This window comes from Dermacentor andersoni, chromosome 2 (genome assembly GCF_023375885.2).
Source record: "Dermacentor andersoni chromosome 2, qqDerAnde1_hic_scaffold, whole genome shotgun sequence".
Taxonomy (NCBI): domain Eukaryota; kingdom Metazoa; phylum Arthropoda; class Arachnida; order Ixodida; family Ixodidae; genus Dermacentor; species Dermacentor andersoni.
In genome coordinates this window covers 116,240,934-116,255,204 of record NC_092815.1, presented here as the reverse complement: position 1 = coordinate 116,255,204, position 14,271 = coordinate 116,240,934, and the positions used below count along the sequence as shown (strand labels likewise).

The following is a 14,271-nucleotide window of genomic DNA, read 5'->3' as shown; positions in this document are numbered from 1 at the left end:
GATGCAGAGCTATGAACTTGTAAACTTCGTGCTGCTGTTTTTTTCCAACATTCGAATTTTTAAAAATCATTTCAACAAAATTCAAGTCCTAAATCAAAATTCCGCTTCTTTCTCTCTCAAATACAACAAATTTCATCAAAATCGGTCTAGGGGTTATTTCAGAAAAACGTTTTTGCGTTTTACATGTATTTGAATAGGACGCGTCGGAGTTGGGCTCGAGCTAAAGCATCCTAAGAGAAAGAAGCAATTGAAGGCAAAGTTACTGCTGTTCTGAAGAAAGGTGCCTTGGAGTTCTTTCAATGCTTCCTTACAAGCCAGAGAGCATTTTAAATAACGAGGCACAGTAGAATCAAGAAAGAAACACAATGATGCTCAGTCTTGCGTGAACGTGTTAAATTATTTAATGCAACTAATTGTAATAGGACTACAGGTCTTTCTTAACGGCTCTTAGCACGGCCGAGGGTGTAGGTGAGGGGAGCGTGGAAGGCGACTGGGTGAGCACCCACGGTGACTGGGGTCACGTGGTGCAAGGCGACTGGAGCAGCGTGGAGGGTAAAGGTTGGGGCGGCGTGCACGGCATGCACAGCGACCGGGGCAGCGTGGACGGCGTGAACGACTGGGGTGGCCTTGACGACGACTTGAGCTGGCTTCGCCGCAACTGGGGCTGGGGCGACCTCGACGGGGTTGGCGATGTACTGGGCGTCGGCTGGGTTGGAGCTCTTGGTTCCTGGCTCGTTGGTCTCGACGGTGACGTGGAAACCTTCGGCGTCAGCGGTGTACTTCACGGTACGGGAGAGGCCGTTGGCGTCGGTGTAGCTGTAGGAGCCGACTTTGTTGTTGTTCTCGTCACCGGTCTCAGTCTGGCTGATGCGGGTGCCGAACTCGTCGGTGTTGTCGTAGGTGAAGCTGTATGGCTGTGGTGGCTGCAATACGGAACAATTGCGCCAATGCTTGGTGATTTCGAATGCAGAAGGAACGGGCATGCTTTAGAACGCAGAATTTCCCGAAAAAAAGACGCCTTTCGTTCTTGACGCTCTTGTGCAGTCATCTTAAAGATCACAGTGCGCGGAAGGCATACATCGCTCCCTTTCGAACTCATATACATATATATTGACGCAAAATAAGTATATATATATATATATATATATATATATATATATATGTCATCATTCGCGCACAAATGAAAACATTCGTATGGGAATTGCTTTCCGTACGTAGTTTTTTTTCCGGATACCTCAGTAATGGTAGCGATTTTTTCAAATTTCTATTTTTGATCTGCCTTCGAAAGTGCTCATTTCTCGACACATTGCAGAGGTGAAAATATTTTGGGCATTAAAATATATAGGTATAAGTATATGTAAGGAATAGCTATAGGAGCGACTGTTTGTTGCTTTGATTGGTTTTGATACTCATGCTAGTGACAGAGGCATTTGAGATGGATGACGAAAGGTTGTGTGAATCGAAATAAATAAATAGGAGGGAGCGGGGAGCTGTTCCACATAGAAGCTGGATGGGTCTCGCAAAACCTTTATAAATGCTTCCCATATGAATGGGCACTGTTCATACCAGAGCCAAAATGAAAATAATCTAGAAGTTAACCAAGGCGCCCGCAGATAAGGAAAATTACTTGTATAATCAACTATCTAAATGTATATTTCCAGTTCACTCCTTCGAGTCTTTGGAATTACGAAACTGTCAAAAACTATTTTGCCTTTCAAGCATTCGAAAATTGTCTCACCCCATCGACGTTTGGCTGCTGCTGGGCGGCAGCGAAGGCGAGCACGCAGCACAGGAGAACCTGCAGCGTAAGGAAGAGGAACAGACGTGAACAAAGGTTCACTGTAGAACCCTGGTACCGTCACTTGGTTTTCACTATCGGTATCCTTCATGCAACGGTAATCCCTCAACGAAAGAACCGATAGGAGACGGGTACGTGCCTTGGAGAACATCGTGTCGGCGGGCGCTGGCTCCTGTTTGATGGACAAGTGTAACGTTGTGCCCTCGAGCCCTTATATACGCCTGCTCCTCAAGATTCACCGGCTACGCGGTCTTCATTGACGCAACATGCACCTGCGCGCACTCTCCGCCAATCAGAGCAGGGCGAGACGACATTCCACGCACACGCTCACAATGAGCGCTGACCGTAGCCGCAGGGCACCGAGCGCTGGGGAAAGGGCGTCCCAAGCATGCAGTCTGGTCGGTACGGACGCGACCACCCTCTCCGGCATTTCATTGCGGCCGTTAAGGTTGCGAAGCGTTCACCGGTTCTCTTTTTCTCGACACAGTCACGTAGATCGCAATCTTCCCCATGTAGGAACAGGAGCCCTTGTATTGTGTGCGCTATCGGAGTACTCTCACACTTTTTCCGATGAAAGTTTACCAATGCGTCGTCCACCCCCCAAATTTTCATTCGCCTAAAGATAGGATACTCGTTTCAATCTCGAATTATTATGCGCATTAATTGTTCTCTTCATTTTAAGCAAGCCAGGCTGCACTCCCACCTGGAGCTACCGCAATGGTAGCTTTTCATTTGTGGAATGCCAACAAAAGAAAAGGTAAAGGCGTAACATCGTGCCTGCGGCAGTGTTGCGCTGAAAACTGAAAGTACGTTCTTCTTTTTTTCCAGAAGGGACCCTAAGCAATAGAGAGGGTAGATTTCACCAGCTTATTTCTGCACTAGTCTGCATACAAAAACCTTTCGACCTGTTTTAGCGCACTGATGCGTGACTGTGTTCACTTAGCTGCGCCTGAATGGCCGTGCGCGCCAATACTTTTACCGGGCACGGTTAAGTTACGGCACTGTGCGTTTGCAGGGATGCTATGAAACACAATATGAAAACAGGTGCGCAGGGTTATAAACACATCCTGCTGTACATAACACGCACAAAATGAGGAAATCCTAGGCCACCGTGCGTTATTCGCCGCAGTTAATCTTTTGCGGCCTCGTGGGATAACAGATTAAAGATGCTATGCAGAAAGGTGCTCTTGACACACAAGAATGACGCTTCAGGTTTTGCGCTAAGCTCCAAGCATCGTCTGAACCGCGCTAGAGTGTCCCTTTTTGCTTTATGGGATTCATCAAATAGAAGAAGAAACCCTGCTGTGTAACTGAGAATCGTAAGTCACGAGGTCTGTCCTTGGTTGCTTCTCGTGGACAGTACTTGCAATTGATATGGAATATGACGGATGTGCCAGATATCTAGGAAATTGGTGAGAAATTGCATGAAAACATGAACTCGACCATGCTTTTTTTGTTAAAAATTTGCTTCTTGACAAACTGTGGTAGAAAGCACTTCGGCTGCTAATTTGTGTTCTGTTACACAGAGCAAAGAGACGAACAGAATTCAGTCCCAGCTAGGTACTTAACAATAGGTAGTCACAATACAATAGTCACAATAGGTACTTAACGGGTGATAGCGAGATAAACACGGATTGCGACGTAATCTGCGACTAATTATTATACAGTCGTACATACTTACGCTAATGTGATGTGGTATATATTGAAATGACGATGGCATTTGCACTCTAGCGAATAAATGATCAGATGTGATAAACCTGAGTATGAGGGCGATGTGATGACGGACAGTTTCTACGTAGAGCTCTGACTGCCATGAAGGAAATAATGTAGAATGCGCGCCCATCCCTGAGACAGCGCAGTCTAACAGAGCACCCAAAGCGTGAGTTCTCGCCAGGAAAAAAGATAAGAAGGTGACACGTGGCACACGCACCAAGCGTCTAAAAGAGCTAGCCCCCACCGGCACTCCAATCGGCTCGAAGTGATTACTTGTCTTTTCAAGTTGGGGAATGTCCGTCCAAAGCCGAGTTCAAGTTCCGATACGCGCGTGCTACCACGCGATACCATGAGAACAATCGCTATTCAGAGCCCAAGGAGAACATGCCTCTGATCTAGGCCTAGTGGCTAGAGAATTTGGCTGCTATTCTCGAAGGCGGAGGTTTAATTCCACTGTCAGTCATGCATTTTTGATTACAGCGCAGGGAGGCAGCAAAATACCTATCTACCGCCACCCTGCAGAATGCCTCGAATGAAGCAAAGAATGCATTACGTTAAAGAACTTGGACAATCTGAGCTATTGTACTCCAAAGACTTTTTGACAGGTTTCGTGTGATTTTCCGATTGTGTGCGCACGCATGTATTTCTGACTGCAAGTGGTTAAACACTCAATTGAAAGTCAGAGCTGGTCCTGTTTTCAAGTGCCTCTATTTCATCCTTGTTTATAACTTCACAACTGAAAAATTATCGTTTACCTTAAATGAACTAGCCTATTGTTAGATTTTTCTGTTTAATATAATTCCTTTGCATTACCCGAACCTTTTCATATGATTCGCTATAACCGAGCTTTGCACTAAGAGTTGCGTTTTTCCTTCGAAATAAAATAGAAAAGAATACCATACGCCATGAAGGCACTCGTGAGAACAGACACAAAAATTGATCGCAGCCGGAACGCCCGAATTCCTATGCAGAACGTGATAAAAGGTACCATAATAAATCTGAGTAAACTTATAATACTCTCCGGAAACTGCACTACATCGTGTGCAGCTATGGATTGTATTTTCCTCTGATTATCATGCACCCAAAATCTTTACGAATGACAGTGGTCACTTGTCCAAAACACGTAGCTTTCCCGAAATCTTCTTAGGGTGAGAGCCACATTCTTTTTTTATTTTACATAATAACTTGGTCTATGTGGTCATCAGCTTCTTGATGAAGCAATGCTGTCAGTTTTTTTTTCCGTTTTTACAAGACCTTAGTATAGGCGGTGCCAAGTCGAAGTATATGAGAAGAGAGAGAAAAGATTCAAAGAAAGGCAGGGCGATTAACGAAGCTTAGTTCCGGTGGGCTGCCCTGCACAGGGGAAAGGAGTAGGCGGATAAAAAGAGGAAGAGAGCAGAAGAGGGAGAGCTAAAGAGAAGCAGATATGATAACAAAAAAAAAACCATACACTAAGAGCGGTAGGGGGCGGCCTTCTTAATGTATATGTATTGTTGTCTAAACTGAGTGGCTGGCTTTATTCAGTATAATCAATTACATCCGTGGTGTGTGCCATTAGACTTATTTGCGTAAACTTTGATTTGTTGTCAGTCCACTATTTTGTGGTGGATTTCTCCATAAACAATAGAATATTCAGTTATTAAAGAGTTGTCTGATAAAATGAATTGATGTTAAAACTTCCTAACAATAACGCACAAATAATGCGCTAGCACCGACCTTCAGGGATGCATCCCCTTGAACTCAGGCGAAGTTTAGGTAGGGGGAACTGATGGTCTCTTCACACTTGCACTTAGCGCAGTTCCCCCTACCCTACCTTCTGTGCCACTGTTCTCACTTCGATAATCAACGCGAGACTCTCCAGTGTGCCTTAAATAGACTGGATGACAGCCCATTTACGGAAGCGAAGATCTTGGGGGCCTGGCCTCATAGTTCATTGGCCCAGAAAGCAGTTCGAGCGCTTTTTCGCTACCTGAGGGCAACAGACTTGAGTGCCAGACTGTAGACATCCTACACCTAAGTTCTCTCTCTCCCTCTTTCACTCCCCATTCCCCTCCCCACGTGTAGGGTAGCAAACTGGACTCAGTCTAGTTAACCTCCCTGCCTTTCTGTCTTCCCTTCTCTCTCTCTCTCTCTCTCTAGGTAGGGGGAAAGTAAGGATGCGTGAACAACAACACAAGGAAAGCCCCCACCGGCACTCCAATCGGCTCGAAGTGATTACTTGTCTTTTCAAGTTGGGGAATGTCCGTCCAAAGCCGAGTTCAAGTTCCGATACGCGCGTGCTACCACGCGAAACCATCAGAACAATCGCTATTCAGAGCCCAGGCCTCATTTTATATTACCATTGAGGATTCTTACACCCGCCTTCCTTAAGGCTTCAACACCGCAACTAAGCCCTTGATTCCTCCATGGTGTTTGGCTTGACGTGCAGTGCACCTCAGTGTACCAGGAATAAAAAAATCTGAGCTACCATCACCTAGTCTTAAACAACTAACTCTGCTCCTTTTGCACGAGAGGTACACCGGCCACGTGCAGTTTTATACAGATTTATCAGCAACTCTCCAGTGTTTCTCTGGAGCCGCGCTTTTCCCAGCGATAGCTACCCCCATCAGTTTCAAGACGTGTCACCCAACGATATTCCATCTGGACTCTGCCGACGTGTAGCTACCCTGCTTTGTCGAGTATGACTAAGAGTGGCCTTTACGGAGTCCTTTGCTTTCCGTATCCAATACGCCAACAAGACCTCGTCTGATGACTGTGGTAGCGAAGAGACTATTCAACGCCTCCTCTGTGAATGTCCTCGCTACAATTTACAGAGACGATCGCTCGAAATCGCGATAGTGCCCATGGACCAAAGACCATTAAAAGAGGTAAACATTTTAGAATGCCGACATCACAAGCCATCGCCGGTTATGAGGACGAGGGCCCTGTTGCAGGTTTTGAAGGCAACAGAACTGGACAGGCGGCTGTAGCCTGAACTGATGTTTACAGTTCTACAAGTTATACTGTGCTGTGCGGTGATTGTGTGCAGTGACAGAGACCTCTGTGACTGTGTACCTCTGCTCGCTTTATTTCTTTTTCTCTTCTTCCTTGTCACTTTCCCTCCCCTTCCCCTCTCTCCCCCGCGTAGGGTAGCAAACCGGATCTTCCGTTCTGGCTAACCTCCCTGCCTTTCACCTTTCATCTGTATCAGAGCACAGGTTGGCAAACTCCCTCATGAGTCGACCCACACCGATTAACTCACTTAGATTGACCCGTGAGCCTGAAAGAGTCTGGCTGAGCAGAATTGTGGAGAGTCTAGTGAGAGGGAGCCCGGGTGGGTAGAATTTTGTTTAGTCTGTGCCCAAATGAGGGGCCCCAAGCAAAAAAAAAGAAAGAAATATGACATTTGGTGACTGAGTCTGACAGAGTTCTGTATATTTTGCCGACCTATGCCAGCAACACAGGAGACTGAGGGCAAAGCAAAGCGCACTGCGTCAAAACCTGTTTTAAGGTTTGGCGCAGTGCCTAATGCCTTGCTAAGCGTGACGATTTTGGTGATGTGCGGGATAGCCTGTGTATCTGCCTACCACGTATGGCGGAAAGCTACGCAACTGACGCTGAAAAAATTCTAAGGCTGTCTGTTCCACTTACTCACCTTTCGTAAAAACGACTTCCACATACAAATTATGTAATTTGTCCAGCATTGTGCACCTTAATTTCTTGCGTCACTTTCACAGTTTCATGCCTGTTCTCTGTACTCATAGAATCATGGAGCGACTAGCTTAACTTCGCATTCTGTTTGCTACTTTGTGTTAGGTATTTTGAGCATCCTGGTGCTTATTTCTATATTGTAGAATTTTTTAAAGCACGCATCAGCTATCCTAACCCGTCTTCAAGTTCTCTTTACTCTTGCGCACTATATGTTTTCGCCTCTTGATGCTCATTTCCTTCCATTCCTATTATGTTAGGCTTGCGTCCGCTATTCTAAGACAAGAATACTTTCCGAAGGCACAAGTTTGTACTTGACGCATTTGCGTGTAACTCTAAGTGGTTCAAGAATATATTACAAAAACATGATGGAGTTGATTCTGACGCTTCAAGCGAAATTGCAAGTCTTTTGCGTGGGGCGTTACCACACCAGTTGACCTCGAGTAGGCCATTGCTTGGGACGAGAACGTACCGGTATGTCGCAAGGCCGAACGCGACTGGTTTGCAAAGGCACTGCCTACATAATGTGGCACTCACTAAGCTCCACGAACGGAATGTAATCTAGCACTAAAGGAATACTGAAGTTTTCCTTGAGCAATTAAATTTATTTTTATGCGTCACTCTGGGCAAAATGAAGAGTCAGGAGACAAGACTCAACGCATTAAACTTATAAATACTTTTGCTGCCCATGTGGCATATGTGGCAGTCCACAGCAGAACAGTAAAAGAACTTGTAAGGTACCGACCCTTCTCGAAACTTGATGACCAAGCTAGGTTTTTCTTCTACCTAATTATTACAGAATATATCTACCATTAGCGCGACAAAAAGTTTCTATCATTCCCGTTCCCTTCGCCAGCATTGTGTCCCGGAAACAAGCGTGACATTTGACATAAAAGTCCGGAAGCTTATAGCCATACGTATTTAAATACAATAAATATTGCGGTGCTCTCTTCTACGGCTATATTTTCGCATTCCCATATTCCATTTCTAGTGATGCTTTTTTATCTTCATTACAGTCTCCACGTATTTCGCTATTACTGAGCGCATTTACTGGTATAGCTCTGGAGGGAAATATTTGCGAGATTGTCTCGAATTCATAGAACGCTGAAACTTGGAAATCAATGAGATCTTGGGTGCCTTGCATTTATATCAGGTGGCTTTCTTTTACCTGCGTATATTTTACACTATTTGAGCTCCACCGGGCTTAGGTGCCATGGTCTCTAACAGGCATTAAGCTTTATGATGCATCACTGGTGTCTCATGTTTCCAGATCACTATATCATCAGTGGTTTGGAAATACAAAAGCATCACACATTACATGCTCAAAGTGAGTGGCCTCTTGAAGAAAGAAAGTAAAACACAGAAGGGTCGGCATTATGTGTAACATCAATATTTATTCTGGGAGAAACGGCAACAACGGAATATATATTCTCTGATAAATCAATGATACCTCTGTATGTGAATAACAAGACTCGAGAGAGACTAGATAGTGACTTTCTGAGCCTACTGAAGAGCTATGGTGGAAACTTGGAAAAGAAGTTTCGTTCTTGCGCATTGGGCCAATTTAGAGAGTAATTCATTTCTGCTGACCTATAACTTCCCTGCTCTGTTGTGTCGGGACGAACCGTCTCCGAACTTCTCAAGCGCTCTTGGCGACGGTGAAAGGAGCTGGGTGGACGACGGCGTACTGGGCCGGGTGCACAGCGTACTGGGCCGGGTGCACAGCGTACTGGGCCGGGTGCACGGCGTACTGGACCGGGTGCACAGCATGCACAGCAACAGGAGTGGCGTGCACAGCAACGGTGGCTGGGGCGGCGTGCACAGCGACGGCCGCTGGGGCGGACTGCACGACCACGGGCTTGGCAACGACGGCGGCAGCTGGGGCAGGGGCGACCTCGACGGCGCTAGAGGTGTACACGGCATCGGCTGGGTTCGAGCTCTTGGTTCCCGGCTCGTTGGTCTCCACGGTGGCGTGGAATCCCTCGGCGTCGGCGGTGTACCTGACGGTACGGGAGATGCCCTGTGCGTCGGTGTAGCTGTAGGAGCCGACCTTGTTGTTGTTTTCGTCACCGGTCTCCTCGCGGGTCAGTCGGGTGCCGTACTCGTCGGTGGAGTCATAGCTGAAGCCGTATGGCTGAGGTGGCTGCGTGAAACAAGCGCAGGTGCCCGCGTTGAGTATATGTGACAAGTCTGTTTCACTCAATAAATGCTACAGAATAAGGAGTTACTGGTATCGGCATTATTGCGAAGTAGTGACGCTCTAAAAAAAATGTTTACTGCCTGCTAAAATTTACACCGGATGTTTCTTTCTAACGTCAGCAAATGTAGCAAGAAATCAATATTGATCCAAGTTTCATTAGAAGACTAAGGCATTCCTATCGCACATTATGTACAAAGCACAAAAGATGGATTTTCGCATTTGCTTAACTTATCTCCTTAGGTGTTTGGCGATGACGTGTGCTCCGATTGAAACAATCACACGCACCCTTGAACATCATTTTGGTTTACTTATCCCTATCGATTAGGTGTTTTCGAATATTCTCCTCGAATTCTTCGCATTAGTGCAATGGCAAGAAGTTTTACGTTTTCTATAATGTAAGCGTTTGTCGGCGCAAAATTCTTACAGTCTACGTTTGAAATTAGGGGTTCACTGATAGACATGCCCGGACACTACGACCGAGCGTCGTTGCTTTAGAAATATTATAAACTCACGTAATCCTCAAGGGGAGCCGCGGCGGCGACGGCGACGAGGCAGAAGAGGGCGACCTGTAAGAAAAAAGCGCCCACCAATGAGAAATCTGTAGGTCAGAGTTGCTAGGCCTTAAGCCTGGCATGGAGATGAATGTATCCACAGCACCTTGGCAAACATGGTGGTAGAAGTAGGAGTGTTGTTCCTGGGATCAGAACTGACTGACTGTTCACCGTGAAGTGCTGGCGCTTTTATACCTACTCAGAGCACATTCCCAAATTGCTAAAGTCGTGGACGTGATGTGCTACTAAAACGAAAGGATAAAAAAAAAAAGCTGATGCCGTGCGCTGATCTTCGAAGCAAGATCGGTCTCACGCGACTAGTGCGAGAGTGTGTGGCAAAGACCCTCCGCAAGGCCGTCGTAAATGCCAGACTTTGAAAAGTCACTGACTCTTGATGGAGCCAGTTTCACTCTGACTTGAGACGTCTTGTTGGTGAGCAGAGGCCTTACTTCTAATTGACTGTGGAATGTGCAAATACCAAATTCCAGAAAAAGAAGCAATGAAGCAATCGACGTTCAAACTGCCGAAGCCTGCGTGTTGATGTGACCTGCTCTTTGAGAATTATCTTTTGTAGATCGGCATCGTCAATACTATCCGCTCTCGCATGAAGTGCATTCTTGACTAAAATTGGGTTCCATTTTGTCAGACGGCGCGATCGCTTTCTATCAACTGGTATTGCGCGGTTTTCATTTGCTGATGACAGCAAGTGTGGTTAGGAAGTAGCAAGATAAAGTGAGGCTAGCTGATGAGTATTGAAGAGGCGACCGTTCTAACGTTGGTGTTTTCCACCGTATGGATTGACATTAGAGGTTCTAGCATTGGCTCTTCTTTCTGGCTACCTTTGTACTTAGGTGATTATTACAAATTTTCTGTATTTTCTTTTGTAAGTGATCGTGCCTTGGTTAACGTACTGATCCTCATAATTGTGTCATGTCGCACCAAGAGCAACATCTGTGTACTTAGCGACTGAATTGATCGACATTATTGGTCGGTTCTTTTTTATAACTAGCCATGAGAAGTACCAAAAACAAAACGAGAAATGCACAGGCGCAAGCTTGAGTGCATGGTTAACGCATAGTCTCTGACGTTAGCCAGCGCGAATCTAAAGATACATCTAGATTTTTTTTCTTTGCTATAAAATATTGAATAATGGCAGAACTTATCGGTCAAGGATTTGTTAGGCTTGTTACACCTTACAAAATAAGATTGAAACTCTTCCAACGATGTTTGAGCGCTTTCCTGAACAGTTCTTGGTCAGTGAGAGAAGAGCAGCAGGCGGGTTTCTATTATTACAATTTTAAAGCAACGAAGGTTTCCGAACTTGAATTAAACTTTTTCGCTGGCTGGGGTTTTGAAATCGGCAATGTATGTATCTGTGCACGGGTTCGGTTTTAGTAAAGGCGTCTTCAACGTCAAAGGAGAATCGGTAGTTACGTGCACATCTAAGCATTTCATTTGTGCTAATGACAGCTCACATGGCTGCAGCATAAGGTTAGCAACCCATAATTAATGGGTCAACTTTAGCTCTAGGAAAGCTTCGCCTACTTTACACATAATAACCAAAAGTTCAGTAAAGAACCTTCTACACCAGTCACTAACGCTAATGCTATTTGTCTTCAGAAAAACTTGTAGAGATAATTTAGGGCCATCGGCTCTGTGACGATTTCAAAAATGGCGTTGGTATGCAGGTTTCGTATCGTGTAAACCATGCCGCGGTTTCAAGATTTAGCTATACCAATTGAGGTGTCAACCACTCTGAGACTTCTGGATTTTCTGCGATCGATGTAAGAGAGGCGATTATTATTTCCCTAATGAGATAGTAATTAAATGTTTAGTCTAGGCGAATTTTTGCCGTCTGCGAGGAGTCGCCAAATATAAATATATTTAAGTAAATAAACATAATTTAAATTGTATGACGTGTCGGTTGTAACAAATTAACTCTTACACAGAAGCCCGATAGTCTTACCATTAAGCTATGGACACTTGTCTCAGTGTACGAAGTAGAACGTCCTTAAGAAATTGCTGCGCGCAAGAGACGTTTCGTAGTGGTCAGGGTAGTGTTCCTTCTAGCAGCAGGAGTTGCTTGTGTGTGGTGTGGCGCCAATATGTCGCAGCCGCGTATGTTTTGAACACCATTCGAGAAGTTGTAGCCCTTTCAACTAGTGGCTCACAACCAGCATGCGCGATTTGACAAGATATGGATCAATTATTACAAGTTATTACCACTAATAAAGTTCAGGTCTGCTATAAAGCTTGTTAGATGGTAATTGCTGTTCAAAGGGGAAGATACACGTTAACATGAAAGCAAACGCAGTAAGGAAAATCAACTATCACTCATTTAAAAGCGCTTATAACCGCAAAAGAAAGAATTTTAACGGGGCATCCTGTTGGACTCCTTATAATTTCTGGAATACGCAGTAAACATCTGTCACTGAATCGTAGACTTGAAGGCCAATCGAAAAAGTTTAAGCAGAACGCTAGACCTTACAATCACTCTCATGTCTTTATGATTTATGACAATACAGGCATAAAATAGCAGGTTGGTCATATAAAAAATCATCATCATCATCATCGTCGTCATCATCATCATCATCATCATCAGCCTGGTTACGCCCATTGCACGGCATAGGCCTCTCCCATATTTCTCCAACTACCCCGGTGATGTACTAATTGTGGCCATGTTGTCCCTGCAAACTTCTTGATCTCATCCGCCCACCTAACTTCCTGCCGCCCCTTGCTACGCTTCCCTTCCCTTGGAATCCAGTCCGCAACCCTTAATGACCATCGGTTATCTTCCCTCCTATAAACAAAAATTATGCGGATTCAACGCAATGGTCAGGAACCTTGTGAAGCGACGCTTCATTCAAGTCGTATGTATTCAATTTTATACAACCGCAATTCTGTTCACCTTAATGCCATCCAGCGCGTAACCTCACGGCGCTTCAAAGTTTATTCACCAGAATGCTCGCAACATTATTCAGACGGAATAGTTATGTTCATGTACTACAACGCTCACAATCTATGCAAAAATGCAAAACATCAAATCAGGCGATGCAGAGTCTGAGACGTCTACACAGGGTTGTGACAGGACAAAGCCTATGTAAGACGCTACTGGAGGGAAGATTGGTAGCCGCAGGTGTATGCACAAAGAAGTACGACGCATATCTTGCTATTTATAAGCATAAAGCCGCATTTCTGCTGGGTATCCTTTCACAGCGTTGCGAGCTGCGCGCTTGTTTTGTGTACGGGGCAAGGGTGCTATCAGCATCAAATGAAACGTGAACAGCGTAACGCATGGCCCAAGCATAAGTAAATCTACAGTGCACGCCGTCTTGTCATCACCATTGGCAGGCGCTCAAATCTGGTTTGGCCGCACTGCGGAAGTTTGCCAATCGAAAGACTGAATGTGGCGCACAGGCGGCAAACCGCACGAGCGAATCTCTAATGATGACTGTGCAAACTGCACCATGCACACCACTGTTCGTGTTTTATTTGACACCGATAGCACTCGTGGTTTCGGCGAACTGTGCGACAATACTCGCCGTAAATTGCAATATTTTACTCTCTGTTTCTTTTTATTCTCTCCCTTCCAAACGTAAGAACCAGAACCCAAGCGAAAATATCTCACTATAGGAAGATCACACAGTACAGCGAAACCAGATGTGCGCTCCTGTCAAATGGTGATGACTGGACGGTGTGCACTTTACCTCGACTTATGCTTGGGCAACGCGCTTCGCTTTTGACGTTTCATTTGACACTGAATGTACAGACCACTACGCGTCCTTGCGACAATCGCTTCGATTTTCTTTTTGTTTTGAGGGTTCGAAAAGCTTGCCTGGGTATCAAGCGGCGAGTCACAGCGCAGGCCGTGGAGGAACGGTGCGGACTTGAAGAACACGGTCTTGCAGACACCGACTATGGGTTCCGCCGACGGTCGTAATTCGTAACGCCGCTGAAGTTTGGAATGGCTTGACAATAGAATGTGCGGGTAAATTTTCAGCCTGCTAAGCAGTGGCCAGAAAGTCGGATACGTCACGCCGGCGGCTCCAAATACGCCGAAGGCTTGCTACGTGTATGATTCGGCGCGTTGAACGTGGCATGTAGCTGTGGGCCGATCAGCTGTTGACGCAGCGCCAGCGCAACATAGCTGACTTCGCCGGCCACTGCGTGGTACGCTGGAAACGCTGGACTTTATCCTCGCCTTTAACTTTTAAAGCATGGATGCAGTCCAGCATAACGCGGCCGCGCGACACGCGCAGCCCAGTTTCGTTGTGCAGGCGAGGTGTGGACGCTCTACAGTCTATAGGGTCAAGACGCAATCG

At 45.7% G+C, this 14,271-nt stretch overlaps 2 protein-coding genes across 2 annotated transcripts; both read right to left on the bottom strand.

Moving 5' to 3' along the window:
- Positions 1–378: 378 nt before the first annotated feature.
- LOC126541205 (cuticle protein 16.8-like) lies at positions 379–1,973 on the bottom strand. Its single transcript, XM_055076656.1, has 3 exons — positions 1,938–1,973; positions 1,739–1,798; positions 379–923 (listed from the first exon to the last, which is right to left on the bottom strand). Exons 1-3 carry the CDS (start codon positions 1,947–1,949, stop codon positions 438–440), a joined length of 558 nt encoding a protein of 185 aa, XP_054932631.1. The 5' UTR covers positions 1,950–1,973; the 3' UTR covers positions 379–437.
- Positions 1,974–8,572: 6,599 nt separating this feature from the next.
- On the bottom strand, positions 8,573–10,108 carry LOC126541358 (uncharacterized). Its single transcript, XM_050188107.3, has 3 exons — positions 10,056–10,108; positions 9,911–9,964; positions 8,573–9,341 (listed from the first exon to the last, which is right to left on the bottom strand). The coding sequence occupies exons 1-3, from the start codon at positions 10,065–10,067 to the stop codon at positions 8,838–8,840; spliced, it is 570 nt and encodes a 189-aa protein (XP_050044064.1). The 5' UTR covers positions 10,068–10,108; the 3' UTR covers positions 8,573–8,837.
- Between the last annotated feature and the right edge of the window lie 4,163 nt (positions 10,109–14,271).

What these genes read in the sequence shown, in the direction of transcription:
- LOC126541205 (XM_055076656.1), bottom strand. An exon ending in AGCAGCCAAACGTCGATGGG is followed by an intron (nt 924 to 1,738) that starts GTGAGACAATTT and finishes TCCGTATTGCAG; the next exon opens with CCACCACAGCCATACAGCTT.
- LOC126541358 (XM_050188107.3), bottom strand. An exon ending in CGGCTCCCCTTGAGGATTAC is followed by an intron (nt 9,342 to 9,910) that starts GTGAGTTTATAA and finishes TGTTTCACGCAG; the next exon opens with CCACCTCAGCCATACGGCTT.